This window comes from Lithobates pipiens, unplaced genomic scaffold, assembly GCF_037356315.1.
Source record: "Lithobates pipiens isolate NorthernLeopardFrog02 unplaced genomic scaffold, aLitPip1_a1.2 Scaffold_19, whole genome shotgun sequence".
NCBI classification, from domain to species: Eukaryota; Metazoa; Chordata; class Amphibia; order Anura; family Ranidae; genus Lithobates; species Lithobates pipiens.
The window spans coordinates 87,129,762-87,145,873 of NW_027507764.1; the positions used below are offsets into that span (position 1 = coordinate 87,129,762).

The 16,112-nt window shown below is 42.2% G+C and overlaps 1 protein-coding gene across 3 annotated transcripts in view; it reads right to left on the minus strand.

The window, feature by feature from the left end:
• MPP7 (MAGUK p55 scaffold protein 7) overlaps window positions 1–16,112 on the minus strand; it is a 682,552-nt gene that overhangs the window by 183,174 nt on the left and 483,266 nt on the right. For all 3 annotated transcript variants that reach the window (XM_077491041.1, XM_077491039.1, XM_077491040.1), the window contains one exon: window positions 15,577–15,641. In XM_077491041.1, the coding sequence (XP_077347167.1) occupies window positions 15,577–15,641 (65 nt within the window). The remainder of the gene's footprint in view (window positions 1–15,576; window positions 15,642–16,112) is intronic.

Below are 16,112 nucleotides of genomic sequence, written 5' to 3' on the forward strand. Positions count from 1 at the left end.
GACTGAATCAAGTTCAATAATGGTGGCCAAAAGCCACAAAACTCCCACATTCCTTTATTAATTGCAACAGCATAAGGCCAGGCAATACCTTCATTAAATGGGATAAATGGTCAAATGTATTTTTTTTATGATTCTGTCCTGTGAAACAGTCATGGTACAGTGGTTGGCAGAACACACCGAGATTCAGTTCTGCTCCAGCCATAATTATTTATACATAGCAGCCACAAAATGCAGCTTTACACATACAAGCGTAAAGGGGTTTCTCAATATAAACCAAATAATATTGCATCTGCTTCTTGTGTAGTAACATTGTGCCTGTTGCTGCATCTTAAGGGAATCCCTCAGCTTTTTGTTAAAGATATAAATGTGAACAATCTGAAACTGATGTGTGATTATGTTTTTGCATATAGCTTTTAGGTTTATATGGACATGTTAAGTCATATTTAGTAATGTCCTATGCATTCTCTGTTTCCTGCATAATGGTTATGCTGCAGCTTTCTCTCAAAGCAAGTCTACCAGTGAGGTAGCCTGCAACTAAGGGACTCTCTATGTGCTCAATAGCTCAAATGCTTGTCAAATTCTGCAACATACAGAGAGCTGCAAAGAGAAAAATCTGCATATCTAAATATGAAATCCCAAGTATAAAATGCTTTAAGTGCTTGCAATAATAACCATACGTGCCCCAGGCCTAAGGATGAATTACTCAACAGTGCCTGCTGCTACAGAGGTCAGTGACTGCTTGATTCAAAGTTTACTTGATGCATGTTAAATCCTAATTGAAGTATATGTAATGCAGTTCGGCTGTTTATTTTTGTCAACATGAACAATGCTGATTAGAGTAGGGGACTTGTTGGGCCTACTGGAAAGTCAGGCCATTGTTTTCTGAGTTGAGTAATGGTCCAACTACCTAGTGTGTTAGCCCACCATGCTGCCACAAAAAGAAAATGAAAAAGGCAAACATACTGTATATTTAGTCTGATTGCAATTGGGCATCAAAAATCTGTAAATGTTTTAATGTCCATAGCCTGGCCACAGTACTACTTTAAGGTGACCATACATGGGGGGATTTTTGGACTTCAATGATCACACTTCCAATCAATGCCCTGTTCAATCAACAAGAACATCTGCTATCAAATAACTATCAACTATAGCTATCAAATAACCTTGCAGGGTATCTATCTTGTTTTGGAGAGGTTAGTAGGCTGGAGCATTCACATTTCTACACTGAGCAAAAAGAAGCATCACTGAATTTTTTTATGCATTATGAAGAACTATTATTTCACCTCAATCTTTCAGTCTGTAATTTGTTTTTGTTCATAAGTGGTCCTCTGGTTTTTCTACAAAGTGATCTCTACTGACACCCTATACAGTTGGCATAGGACAAGGTTCTCCTTTTGCTGTATGGCCCTCAGCTGCCTTGTTGTGCATAGGTGGAAAAATGGTGCACCTTTCACTGATACAGATGCCACAAAAGCAGCTTCAAAGCCACTAAAATGGATGGGACCAAATAATTGTGTAGGACTTAGAACTGTAAAATGGGGGTGGAACCAGAAATGTTGCTACAGAGGACTGAAGTCCTTACAGTAGGAGAAACTATATCAAATGGAGTAGACACTTCATGTTTGTATTGTTCTACTGTAATTCAAACTCTACAACCTAAATTGGAGGCTGTAATAGAACAGACAAGTAAAGAAAGACACTAAAAAGTGCTTTAGTCTTCACCATCTTCTTGATGGTGCCATAACTCAATTTCTTCGAAACGTTACAAGACAAGTTTTTATTATATTTAGTATTTCAAAAGAAAATATATAAGGCATTTTCCTGCTTCTTAGGCAAGATGATTTTACGCTGTGACATCTGCTCGTTTGCCATTGTCGACAGAAAAGAATAAAGCACTTACTGAGCTTTTAAATTAAAGTGGACCTGTTGCCTGCAAGCATAGGAGGAAGCCATGTTATGGGCTAAACCAATACTCTCCATATATACATGTGCACAGTCCCCAACTTCCCAGAGAAAAAGAAAAAGAGAGAGACAGGGAGAAAAGGAGAAAGGGAGAAAGAAAGGGAGAAAGAAAGAAAGAAAGAAAGAAAGAAAGAAAGAAAGAAAGAAAGAAAGAAAGAAAGAAAGAAAGAAAGAAAGAAAAAGAAAGTTCTATGTACTTCTTAAACTGTGTAGCATGTCAAATAAGTCATTCAAGAGGCGTGGACTGTTGGCCAGTAGATATAGGAGACCAGCCAATCAATGTGAAAGAAATGAATAACATCATGGGCATAATTTAGGATATGGTTTCACAGCATGCACAGGTGCAATGCCATTCATTCAGAGACAACAGACCTGGGACGCAGCTAAGCTTGATGCACTACTGTTTGTTGTAGTGAGTGGGGGAAAAAGGGTCAAGTCTGTTTATAGTGGGCAACTTTTTGGTTAAAACTATGTGCAAATATCGACCTTTCCTTCAAAAACTCCTCCAGCCTCCTAAGCCTCCCTTGTGGTTCTTTGACGTGATGGTCAGCCTCAATAACCAATAGAGAGGTTTGGAGCTGCAGAGCCATTTTTTTTAACATCATATAAGAAAAGTCAAGGGTTACATAAAACTTGGGTTTCTTGTATCTCTGGATCTATGAATTGTTTTGAAATCTGATTTTCACTGAAGACAACCTCTACTTATGCATTTTTATATCTAATGATCTGTTTAAAAGGCCAAGATTTGTAAAATGTAAATGTTTTGGCTTACTGGTCTACCATGGGATCTAACTAAAGTTTAGGAAACCAACCAGCAGTGACATCTCTCTCTCCCTACCCCCTCTGTAGCCTACCATTTCTTACAATACTACCTGTGTTCTTTAAGATCGAATGTCTGCAGTGAACAAACGGCTCTTATACAGTAATAAATGTTCTATAAATGTATATTATAGTATTGAACACAGTTCTCCAGCCCTCCACTATTATGTGACAGCAGTTGTACTTGGCAGATGTTTGCCTGACTCTGCACCTGCCTAGGTGAATTTCCTGCTGAGAGCCAGCAATATTGGTTCAGCTCATAAAATAACTTTCCCAATGAGTGCAGGTTAAGAGCCAGTGTACACAAGCTTTAGACAAGCCAGAAAGTTAAAAGCAGAAAAATAGCTTGCATTTGACATCAGTTTGAGATCAGGGGGATCTGTTTGAGATACATTCACATCAACGTGTATAGAGGACTAATGGCGATGCAACACTAAGCATGGCAAAAGCAACAACACCACAAGTGGTTACTGCTTCAGGATATACAATTAAAAATGTAAACACATCCATCTAAACAAATTCACAAACGGATGTCAAGAGCGAAAAAGATATATGCTTGCGTACTGTAGTCCTAAAGGGCCACTTTAATAACTAATGCATAAAGCATACACATAAAATACACAACAGTTTACAATAAATTAAAAAGAAAAATTCCCAAAAGGTAAAATAAAAAAGATTTTATGGAAAAAGCATCACTGCATATACTATAACTAAAAAAAAAAAAAAAAAAAAAACAGGGACAGCGCTGGCTGTTGTAAAGGAAATATGGAAAGTCTATATTGTATTCAAAATGTGTTCTGAGCTACATCAAGTTAGATTCTGAACACATGTTGCCTAAATAAAGCTATCTGGCAATGCAAAGAAATGTTTGTACGTGTACCTTCAATTTCCTCTGAGAAGCAAAAAAAGGGGGAGGAAAAAAAAAAAACGAAAGGAAATTATTAAATGTGCTGAAAATATAACTAGGGAAAAGAAAACGTTAGACTTGTAGCAAAAAACATTCACCTACCATACTCAACAGTTTCCTCATCTTAGAATAGCCAAAAAGAAAAAGACACATTTTTTTAATGCACTGAATGTTAACAGTTGCTGAGTGTGAATACGTTATTTTATAAGGTAAACAAAATAATTTCCTGTATATATATATATATATATATCAAACTGATGTAAATTTTACAGCAATCCCAAATATTGTGACATTATGAAAAAAAGTCTGTAGGAAGACATGAACCAAAAGATTAATGGTGCCTGAAGACCTCAGAGGCAGTTGGACATGCATGGAGCCTCAGGCTCCACCTACTGTGACAAAACATGGCAGCTCTACCAACATGAACATCAAGTTAAGTCTTTGTGCTTCAATCAAAATAGGGCGAATCGGTGGGGAATTGAAATAGACGGCAGCTGGCAGAAGCTGCTTATGTAATTGATCTAATGGGGAAACCGTAGATATTAGTACAGGTTTTCCTGCCTACCAAGTCCAAAGTTCCTAAAAACAAGAGCTGAACCTGTAAGGATATCCCATGTAAAATAAATTGTTCTGGATGAAAACAGGATCCAATTAATGGCATTTCATGTCTGTAGGAAGCTTCAGACATGATATAATAAACTATGCAAACATACAATACCTTTTTTACACATATTCTGGCCAGCACAGTCTGCATCTCCCTATCTCTACATCTGTGTGTCTGATAAAGCTCAGGCCTTCAGTCCACAACCCACAATGCATTGCCTAGCACCTGAACGACCTATCAGCAGGCACATAGAGGAGTGCCCATAGTTAAAAAGATATAAAATTTGTGAACGGTGCTTTCTCTGGCAGATCTCTACTAAGAAATTTAAGTTTTAGCTTGTCTCATCTACTGAATCTAGTTTGGCCTCATCCTGTCTGTCACCTTTTTCAAAGGCTACTGGTTACACGGGACACAGAGGTACAAAACGAGAGGCCAGCCTAAGTGCAAATCAGGCTGTTCAAACACAATATTGTGCTTAATGCCATAGAGAGATTGTAGATACAGTTCTGTCTTGGTAAAGATGTGTCTAGGTCGAGTCCGTAAGGGGCCATTTACAGTAATAAGCAGCACATTCTTCAATGGCAGATAATACATACGTAAAGAAATGCAATAAATAATCTGATAGTACATGCATGACATTACCCCGGTTGATCTACTCACTAACCTGCCTTACAGCACTGAAGTTTACAGAATGTAATTACATCTTCTGTATTCATCTCTTATGATCATAATCAAGATCGGCAGACTCCAGTACTTAAAGGATCAGCCCATTCAAAAGTATTACCGCACTTAAAAGTGTAGCCTGGTGGGCTTACTGGTGACATCTTATATCCCTGGTGACTCAAGAGCCAAGTCATAATTTCAATGTCTTTCCCTTCCCACATTGGATGTCTCGCCTCTCCTGTTAGAAGATCATTGTTCCCATTCCTGGCATTCAAACCCTCGTCATCAGTGGCGGAATTATAGGGGTCGCCAAGATCGCCATGGCGACCGGGCCCCTTGCTGCAGGGGGCCGAGGGCCCCCTGTACTCTTCGATAGAAGGGGAGGCTGAGAGGAGCACCCCGATCATCAGCCGAACTGAAATCGGCACTGTGCGGGAGCTCCTCACATTAGGCTTAGTGAAAGCACAGTATGTGCTCTTTGTCTCCCCCTAGAGTGCAGTACCCGGCAGGAAGAGCAAAAGGTAAATGTCTGCTGTTTTTTTTTTAATAAGACTATCTACTGTATTTGTGTTTGTATGCGTGTGTGTGTGTGAGCATGCTTGTATGAGTGAACATGCTTGTGTGTGTGTGTGTGTGTGTGTGTGTGTGTGTGTGTGTGTGTGTGTGAACATGCTTGTATGTGTGTGTGAACATGCTTGTTTGTATGTATGTGTGTGTGTGAGCATGCTTGTATGTGCATGTGTGTGAGCATGCTTGTATGTGCATGTGTGTGAGCATGCTTGTATGTGCATGTGTGTGAGCATGCTTGTATGTGTGTGTGAGCATGCTTGTATGTGTGTGAGCATGCGAGCATGCTTGTGTGTGTGAGCATGCTTGTATGTGCGTGTGTGTGAGCATGCTTGTATGTGCGTGTGAGCATGCTTGTGTGTGCGTGTGAGCATGCTTGTGTGTGTGAGCATGCTTGTATGTGCGTGTGTGTGAGAGCATGCTTGTATGTGCGTGTGTGTGAGAGCATGCTTGTATGTGTGTGTGTGTGTGAGCATGCTTGTATGTGTGTGTGTGTGAGCATGCTTCTATGTGTGTGTGTGTGAGCATGCTTCTATGTGTGTGTGTGTGAGCATGCTTGTATGTGTGTGTGTGAGCATGTGTGTGTGTGTTTGTGTGTGTGTGAGCATGCATGCGTGTGTGTGTGTGTGCGTGTGTGTGAGCATGCATGTATGTGTGTGTGAGCATGCCTGTATGTGTGTGCGTGAGCATGCTTGTATGTGTGTGTGTGTGAGCATGCATGTATGTGTGTGCGTGTGAGCATGTATGTGTGTGTGTGTGTGTGAGCATGCTTGTATGTGTGTGAGCATGCATGTATGTGTGTGTGTGTGTGAGCATTAATGTATGTGTGTGAGCATGCTTGTGTGTGTGTGTGTGTGAGCATACTCGTGTGTGTGTGTGAGCATGCTTGTGTGTGTGAGCATGCTTGTATGTGTGCGTGTGAGCATGCTTGTATGTATGTGTGTGTGTGTTCATATATGTATGTGTATGTATGCATGTGTGTGTGCATGTGTTTATCAGTGGCGGTGCATCCAAAAGGGTGCACAGGTTCCACCCCCTCTATGACCAATGGATAGATTCATGCATAGCATAGCAGGAATCTATCCATGGCCACTGCTGCCACCCCCATGTTTAGGTGTCTGGTCCCTTTTGGGGTGCCGGGTGCCTGAATTACAGCGGCGGGGGGTGTTTTTGCAGCACCTGATTAGAGCCATGGGCTCTAATAGGCTTCAAAATAGGTGAACTGCGAGCGCCATGCTTGACGCTCACAGTCTAACCAGGTGTGTTAGAAAAGTGAATTAATATTCACTTTCCTAACACTGAACCACCTCTCCAACAATCAGGTGTGCGGGTCTTTTACCCATCACCAGATTGGCTGAAACGATAGGTGCAGCTATTGGACGCCCATCAGGAGGAGAGGACGGGAGATGAGGATGGCAGTAGCTGCATGGAGGACCCCGCTCATGGCCGTTACCCGCTGCCCCACCAAGACAGGGTAAGTGGCGGGCAGCCAGTGAGCGGGCGGTGGGGATTCACAGTGGCAGCATTTAATGGGCACAGTATCAGCATTTGATGGGTACACTGGCAGCATTTGATGGGCACAGCGGTGGCATTTGATGGGCACAGTAGTGACATTTGATGGTACAGTGGTGGCATTAGATGGTACAGTGGTGGCGTTTGATGGGCACAGTGGCTGTAATTGATGTTTTTTAAATTGGTTCCTTTATATGCAGCCACCCACTTGGGGGGGGGGGGGCCTGGTGTTCCACCATCGGGCTCGGAGAAAAGAGCCCTGTCCGGAGGTCGGGGGGGGGGGGGGGGGGGTCGGCCATGGTTTCCTGCATCGGGGCCCTGAAGGTTCTAGTTACGTCACTGCTCGTCATATAAAGAAATCCAAAAAAATGAAAGTGGGGCTCCTTTAAAATCACTGTGGTAGGTGTAGTAGGATTTAACATAATGATCATACTAACATAGCTCTCAAGGGGCATACACTGATATGGTCAGCTTAACCCATGTGGAGTGCAACGGAGTAGGAAAGTAACTGAAAAGCTACTAAGAGCAGAAACTCAAATAGGTTATGCCATAGTCTAACGCAACTACTAATATTGATCCTTAACTGACCTGGCTTTTTCAGTTAACACATTACTCAGCACTAGAACACACGCTATACATTTCATAAATCATATTAGCACATACAATACAAACTAAATTCAGTCAAAATTTTGAAACAGAAAAAAAGGAACATAAATAAATGGGTATGTAGCCTCCCTGGCAGTATTCCCGAGTCTGGCTTCGGGTAAGATTTAATTACCATAAGCGGTATTCCCGAGCCAGACAAGCTAGAAAATGCCCTGGCATCAGTGGGAGTAAATGTCAAAGGCTCGGTGGTCCGTGAAAGTAAAAAAAACTTTCATCATTGATGTAAGAGCCGGTTCACACAGGGGCGACTCGTCAGGTGACTTAGCCGCCTGACAAGTCGCGTCCCGCTCTGTGCAATGGAACCGTTCTAATCGGAGCGACTCAAGTCGCTCCGACTTAGAAAAAGGTTCCTGTACGACTTTTGAAGCGACTTGCATTGACTTCTATACAGAAGTCATTTTGCAAGCCGCCGCTAAAGCCGGATCCCGGTCGCCTGAGGCAGTCGCGCTGCAAGTCGTGCCGCCTCAGTGTGAACCGGGTCTAAGAGGGATAATACACCCCATGATTAGCATCAATGGAAGGTTTACTACCCCATATCAGTGGAAGAAATAGTGCCCTGAGGCAAGCAAAGGGCCACATCCGGCCCACGGGCTGCAGTTTTGAGACCCCTGCTTTAAGGAGAAGAAGGGAGAAAGGAAAAGGAGGGGCAAGACAAAAAAAAAAAGGGAGGGGAGAGGGGAAACAACTCTCAGGTCACTGCAATTAGGCCTAGCAGTGAAGGAAGCCCTTTAAAGTTCCACATTACATCTGGGATGAGAGGTAGGTACTTCAGACTAAGATGGGGGAATCCATACAACTGTGATTTACACAAGCTGTTTGTGGGTTACAGCATGCTTTCAGCTAAAATACAAACTTTGCAAATACTAGCTGTACACATTGCTTTTCAGACTAGCATTTAGAAGACGAAACAAATGTCAACTAAAAGTATAACTAAAGCAATAACTTTTTGTTTGTGTCGGATAGAGTGGAGAAGGATTAGAACACTTGTCACTATGTACCGCTGTCTGTGCCCCCCAGTAGGGAGATTCACGCTCTCTAATTGTCCTGTTTACCATTTTCATTGAAAGTAAAAGAAAATCCCAAATTGTTGGGTTGTCCCCAGAAAAGTAATAGAAGGGAAATCTTCCAATGGGGACATTAGTTCTGGTGACTTGGGGGTCCTCAAAGAATTCTGTAAAATTCAGGCATTTCCTCTCACTTCCTGTTTGGCTATGAGACAGGAAGTGAAGAGAAATCCCCCCAATGGGACACAGATGGCAAATAAAAATTGGACAGGGGTTATAACCCTCCCTTGTTCTATCCAAAATGAAAAACGAAAGTTTTGCCTATAGTTCTGCTTGAAAGAAGCGATACGAGTTAACAATCAGATTGTTTTTCATGGAAAAAAAATATGTTTGGTGTGCTTCCAATTATTTATTTTTGTTACTTTTTTTTTTTTTTTTTAATGAGAACAGCACAGCTGCCAGTAGCTATACTACTTTCATTTTGTTCTTGTTAACTAGATAGCCCTGTATGTCGGCCAGCAACATTTCTAAACTCCGAAAAACCCAAAAACGTAAAAGTGCTTTTACTAAACAAGAGCTGTACTATAAGAACAAACAGTTATGTGGTAAACATTCCAAAAGGATACATTAATTGGAGAAAACCTACATAAACTACAGCTAGGACTGTATCGTTTTACCATGTCCAGTAATTTAAGATGTGGTTGTATGCAAGGATGAACAAACAAGATATGTTTCTCATAAGTGACTTAATTTGTCTGCAGATGAAGGTGCTTGCAGTGCGGAAGGGCCTTACGCCAGCTTTTTGATGAGTCACCAGTGGTCATAGCTCCTGGCGCATGACTGCATTGTGTGCTAGTGCAATCACCTTAATCCAATTTTTCTCTGTGGAAACGGAATTCTGAGCATATCTCCAAGGGACTGTTAATGCAAGCTTCAAACTAACTGCCACCACTAATTAAAATAGGCACAATGATTTTAGATTAAGAAGATTGCCATAGCAGTTTCAAGTATGCTGCCGGTTTAGCGAGGCAAACAAGAGGCCTAAGTGGGTGGCTACTTAGATCAGTTTACACAAGCTTCCTTTAAAGCAAAACCAGCTGTCCAGATAAAATGTATGAAATCAGTCCTATTTTATCCTTATTAGACCTTGAATGTCTTGTAACGAAGTACAATGGTGTTTCTTCATTACTTGCAAAAAGCATAAGTGCTGCAACTCGGAAGCAGATAAACTATAGCCACTGAATGGAGTATTACGTGTACAAGGACTATGGGGTTGATTTACTAGAGACAAAGACTGTGCACTTTGTGAAGTGATAATAGGGGCGCTGTGACTACTAATTAGAAATATTCCTACATATATCAATTTGTGAACAGATGCCAAAATACATGTCAACTTAACCACTTGCCGCCCGCCATATAGCAGAACGACAGCGGAAAAGTGGTTGTGATATCCTGACCGGACATCATATGATGTGATCAGGATAACACAGCCAGCACGTGGCCACAGGGGCATGCAGGGCGGAGATCGGAGGTGTGGTGTGTCAGTCTGACATGCCGAAACTCCGATTGTGGAATGAAGCCTCTGAATTTTGGTCGGAAAAAGCTCTGATGGTTTCATCAATAACGCTGTGATGTACAGCATGTACAACCGGACTAGAAAAAGGAAGTTCAATACCCAATAGCCAATAGCATCCACCGTAGTTGAATCTGAGCATGCGTGAGTTTTTGCACATTAGAATTGTATACACACAATCGAAATTTCCATCGGAAAAATTGAGAACATGCTCTCAAATTTTTGCTGGCGGGAATTCGGCCAGCTAAATTCCGATGGAGCATACACACGGTCACATTTTCCGATGAAAAGCTCTTATTAGTCTCTTGCTGTCCGAAATTCTGATTGTGTGTACGTGGCATTAAATTTAGAGCGACTGCACTTCCAAATGCACTTGCAGTGCAAAGTGGATTAGCCTTTCGCAAATAACCCCCAAAGTTTCTCTCCCCATTCTGAGCAAAGTGACAGTCTGTAAAAACAACCCCCCCCCCCCCCCCCCCCAACTACTCTAGCCATCTCCCGAATCTCCTTCCTCTGTCACACAAAATACCCAATACCAATGCCGAATGTGACCCATTCAAGTGAATAGGTCCATGCCACAAACACCCTGCAACTGCAGTTGCAGCGTGGTGATTTAGCATGTGCACCAACAGCAAAAAAAAAAATAGACAAAACACCCTATTCAGAATCTCATTAATAAAAAAAGTTTTGGCTATACATACACTTATTTACACAATTTAGATAAATTATATCTCCCCTCCCTCCCATAGAGCTGATTATTATGTGATTGGCCACTGGCAAAGTCCCCTGTCCTGGAGGCAACTTCAAGTTGCCTTGTAAGTTGCCCCAAGTCACGCTGTGATTCATACTCAAGTCGCGTCCAAGTTGCCTCCCAAAGTCTCGCTGGAAGTCGTGTTGCCCCTGTGTGAATGGACTCTAGGGCCGGTTCACACTGCAGGCGATGCGAGGCGACACCGACTTGCCTCGCCGCGACCTGCCGCGACCTCAGCGGCAACTTGCAGATGACTTCTGTATAGAAGTCAATGCAAGTCGCCCCGAGGTCGCCCAGAAGTAGTACAGGAACCTTTTTTCTGAGTCGGAGCGACTCGAGTCGCTCCTCTCAGAACGGTTCCATTGTACAGAACGGGGGCGACTTGCCAGAGCAGGGCGAGGCGAGTCGTGTCGCCTCGCATCGCCCGCAGTGTGAACCGGCTCTAAAGCAATCAGCTACAGAGCAAACTTACACATATGTCAAATGTCTCCATTTGTGTACATCACCATATAAGAAAAATAAGTTGTAGGCTAATAATAACATGCTGTGGTTTACTACCTGTGGGTATAAGATTTAAGTATAAGCCAATAGCTGAACTCACAAATATTAATGCAGCTCTGTATGCATTATTACAGTATATTTACTTTTTAAATGCAATCAGTGTAGGTACCTGAATTTGGCATGGTATCTGTAATTCCCTTCTGAGCAGAGTTCAGACCGGATAAAAGAGCAGCAGCCCTTAATTAAAGTGATTGTAAAGTCTTGTTTAAAAATAAAAACAAAATAACAAACACATCATACTTACCTGCTCTGTTGCAGTGGATTTGCACAAAGCAGCCTGGGTCCTCCTCTTCTCGGGTCCCTCTTCGCTGCTTCTGGCCCCCTCCTACTATTGAGTGCCCCCACAGCAAGCAGCTTACAATGGGGGAACCCGAGCCAAGTCAGAGCTTCGTGTGTCCATTCAGACACGGAGCCCCGGCCCGCACCCTCTCCCTCTCATTTGCACCGCTGCTGTGTCTCGGCCAATCAGGAGGAGAGTCCCAGATAGCTAAGACACTCATGGACATCGCTGGAGAGAGAGGGGGCTCAGGTAAGTAATTAGGGGTGCTGGGGAGGCTGCCGCACACAGAAGGTTTTAATAAGATACAAAACCTTCTGCCTTTACAACTCCTTTAAGATAAAAATCACCCCTTCCCCTCCAAACACCTACCTGAACCCCATCTCTGTCCAGCGATGTCCACAAGTGCCTCAGCCAACCAGGACTCTCTTTCCGGATTGGCTGAGACACAGCAGTGGCATCATTGGCTCCCACTGCTGTCAATCAAACTCAGTTTGCCAATCGGGAGAGAGAGGGGGTGGGGCCAAACGGCAGCTCTGTGTCTGAATGGATACACAGAGCTGCAGTTCGGCTGCCCCATAGCAAGCTGATTGCTGTGGGGGCACTCAACAGGAGGGATGGGCCAGGAGCTTCAGCCAGAGACCCGAGAAGTGGAGGATCTGGGCTGCCCTGTCCACTGCACAGAGCAGGTAAGTATAATGTTTGTTAGTTTAATAGAAAAAAAAACAAGACTTTGCAATTACTTTGAATAAACATTTCATCTGTGTATTTAGCTGTTTACTTGGAGTTCAGCTTTAAGCCCATGTGAACATACTGGACACTTTTACTGTATGACACTGCCTGATCCACAGCCAGATGTTCCTAGTAGCCAAGCTGCTTTAGGCTCAGATCTATAAGACCTAATAAGAATTTCTGGCTTTGATAGGAAAGGAGATGCTGTGCCCTTTATTATTTCAGAGCCATTGTTTGAAGGTAGTAATTGGATCTACCACAAATGGCAAAAGAACTACTAAACCCATTACCCACATACAGCCACGTCTGCCACACAGTACTTCAGTGATCAGTTAAACTGGTAGAGATCTGAAAGAATAAACCATCCTTATTGGCTCATGGCAGCCAAAATCTTTAACAGCAGGTTTTAGACTGAGTTTTGGATTTAGAAAAAAGATCTGCTTTCATGTACATTTAAACAAAGCTGTCAGAAAAGGAAAATGAGGAGAGCTATTGCTGACTTATTTTTAAATGGCCATGTTTCAGAGCTGTAATCCTTATCACCTATTCAATACTTCATAAGTTACTGACCTGGAACAAGCACATGAATAGCCAGTGTCAGTACATCCGATATGCACATTCTTATTTTAGGTGACTAACTAGATAGTAAAGCAAATACGAGTATCATAGACCTGGAATATTCACCTGCCTTGTACAGCTTCTGTCTGGTCAGCTTCCTTTTAAGGTTAATTAAATTAGGGAAAGGAACAGAAAGGATAATGTACAAAGTAGTGTAACTAAAAGTATCAAACAAAAGAAAATAAAATACAATGTGGGAGCTACGTATCCTTGCAAAAGTCTAATAATGTGCCACTCCTCTATATAAAATATCAAACTTATATAAACTACCACAACATGTGCTTAAAGGAGTTGTAAAGTCTCACGGTTTTTCACTTTATGCCTTCTATGCATTATGGGGAAAAACCTTCTGTGCTGCCGCTGCCCCCAGAGCTTACCAATCGTTCCAGCAATGTGCCTGAGCCCATCAGTTCCAGACGCTGTCTCGGCTCCCGCTGCTGTCAATCAAATCCAGTGACATGCTGTCTGCCTGTGTCAATGGACGCAGCTGTGGGACTCGTGAGAGCGCTCTCACAGGTGCCCCCAGGGAAGGCAGCTCTCTGTGGGGGCACCTGATGAAGGAGAGGAGCCAGGAGCACCCTCAGGGTACTCCAGAAAAGGAGGATCGGGGCCGCTCTGTGCAAAACACTTGCACAGAGCAGGTAAGTATGACATGTTTGTTGGGTAAAAAACAAAAATTTACAATCACTTTAAAGAGGAAATAAACCCTGATGGGTTTACTTCCTCTTTGATTCCCTGAAAAGGTAAAGCATAATGGACTACTATGCATCACATAGTAGTCCATTATGTGTCACTTACCTGACACAGGAGCCAGCGAAGTCACCGCTGTCCCCTGTAGTTCCGAGCATCCATCTTCTTAGTGGGTCTCTGTGGGTCTCGCTGCTCCGGCGCTGTGATTCACCGGAGCAGCGATGACGTCACTCCCGCACATGCGCACGGGAGCCAACACTCACGGCATATCGCCGCGATCTGTGGCTTGCCCAGTGCGCCGCTGTCTACGGCGCATGCGCCGTAGACAGCAGTAGCTGTCTTCAGGTAAATCCGTATAGGTTTAGGAGATATTTCTTGGGCCTACAAGTAAGCCTTAATCTAGGCTTACCTGTAGGTCAAAGTGGTTTGTAAGGGTTTAAAACCACTTTAAGATTCATAATGTCCATACAAATAAAGATATAATATGGGTATCTTCGTGAATCCAGTGACAAAAAACTGGGCCCATGAGAAAAAAGGTGGCCATAATAACCATTGCTAAGATCACTGGGTGCCGCCGAAGGCACGGACAAATGTGAGTTTTAGTACTATTTATCATGTTTGTCAGTTATTGATCATTAAAATGGGGTTACGCTATGGAGAGTGTTTGTGGGTTACGCTATGGAGAGTGTTTGTTTTTTTTGAGAAATTTACTTATATCGAGTCAAGGAGGAGAGGAGATGTGACAGCCCAGCTAATGGGGATTATACCCAAGTGTAAGCTGACCCACCACAATTGGGTCCTTATATCTGGTGAGTGATAGTGTGTGCAGGGGTGTAGATGAGCACGAAGATTCACAGCACCTATCACTTCTATGCATGATTGGAGCACAGTTGAATTTAATCACTGAGTAATAAATTGGACTTTTTTATGTAGGCCTATGAAGTCTAAGGACCTTTTGTTTTTTTTTCCCTGGATTCACCAAGATACCCATATTAAATTTTTATTTGTATGGACATTATGAATCTTAAGCACATGCCGTGGTGGTTTATATAAAATTTATATTTTATATAGAGAGGAGTATCACAGTATTACAATTTTGCAAGGGTACTTAGCGCCCACATTGTATTTTCTTTTCTTTTTAATTGACTGTGTGCTTTTGCACATTAAGGGGTGGTTAGCAGCAGGGGCATTTTTGTTATTAATTTATCTGAGGCGCAGATAAAACATTCACCTTATAGAAAAGTAACAAACCGAATTCAGCTTACAGCAGTTAGATCAGTAAAATATGACTGCTGACTGGTTACCCTGGCTTATTGTACTTTGCATACTGCTAAGCCTGTGATAAGTTCACGTCACCTTTGCAGAAGCCATAAACTATTCTGCAAACCTCTAAAACACAAATGCATAACCTTACATTAAAAAAAAGCAAAAAATAAATAAATAAAAAGCAAAAATAAAAAATCCTGAAAAAAGAGGCAAAAATGATATTAACATGAAACAATAAAATAAAAAAATTTCCGCGCTGCCCGGAAATCACTTACAGAACCCCAAAAGGTTGAATTCCTCTTTAATAAACAGCATGAACAACATACAAAAAAAAAATGCTGCAGAGAATTTCAAAGCAATATAAAACGTGGGCGATACCTGCTCTGCTTTCTAAATAAACTTACATGATTTTCTGTTGGAGATTTTCTGTGGCTGTGTCAGGATGACCGGCTTTCTTAGTGCAAATCTCCTGCAGTCAAAAGAGAAAGTACATCAAGAACTATGAAAACTCAGCATCTCCATTACAGGATTAGGGATTTTTATGAAACACATCTCAGAAAAGATTTCTGCTATTCCTTAATTTTTATTTTGTAGAGTCCCCTGGAAGACAAATAAAAAAAAAAATGAAAGCACTGTGTAATCTATCCTGGCTTGATAAAAAATAAAACCAGAAGCAGAGGGCCTGTTTTTTTTTTTGCAGTTACTTTCTTTTTGCAACAGGTCCAAAAAAATTCTACAATACTTATTCCTGTAGAGTGCATCAATGGGCCTGTGATACTGATGTGCATTTTTCCATATGGTCTCATTCCAATCTGGATCAGAACAAGCACTATCGTTTTTTGTCATTAGTCTTTTTTTGGCCAGACAAGCGAGGAAGTCAGAAATATTTGTGAAAATGGTTTTTAAGTTCAAATTGGGACGGTCGTGACCCTTGATATTT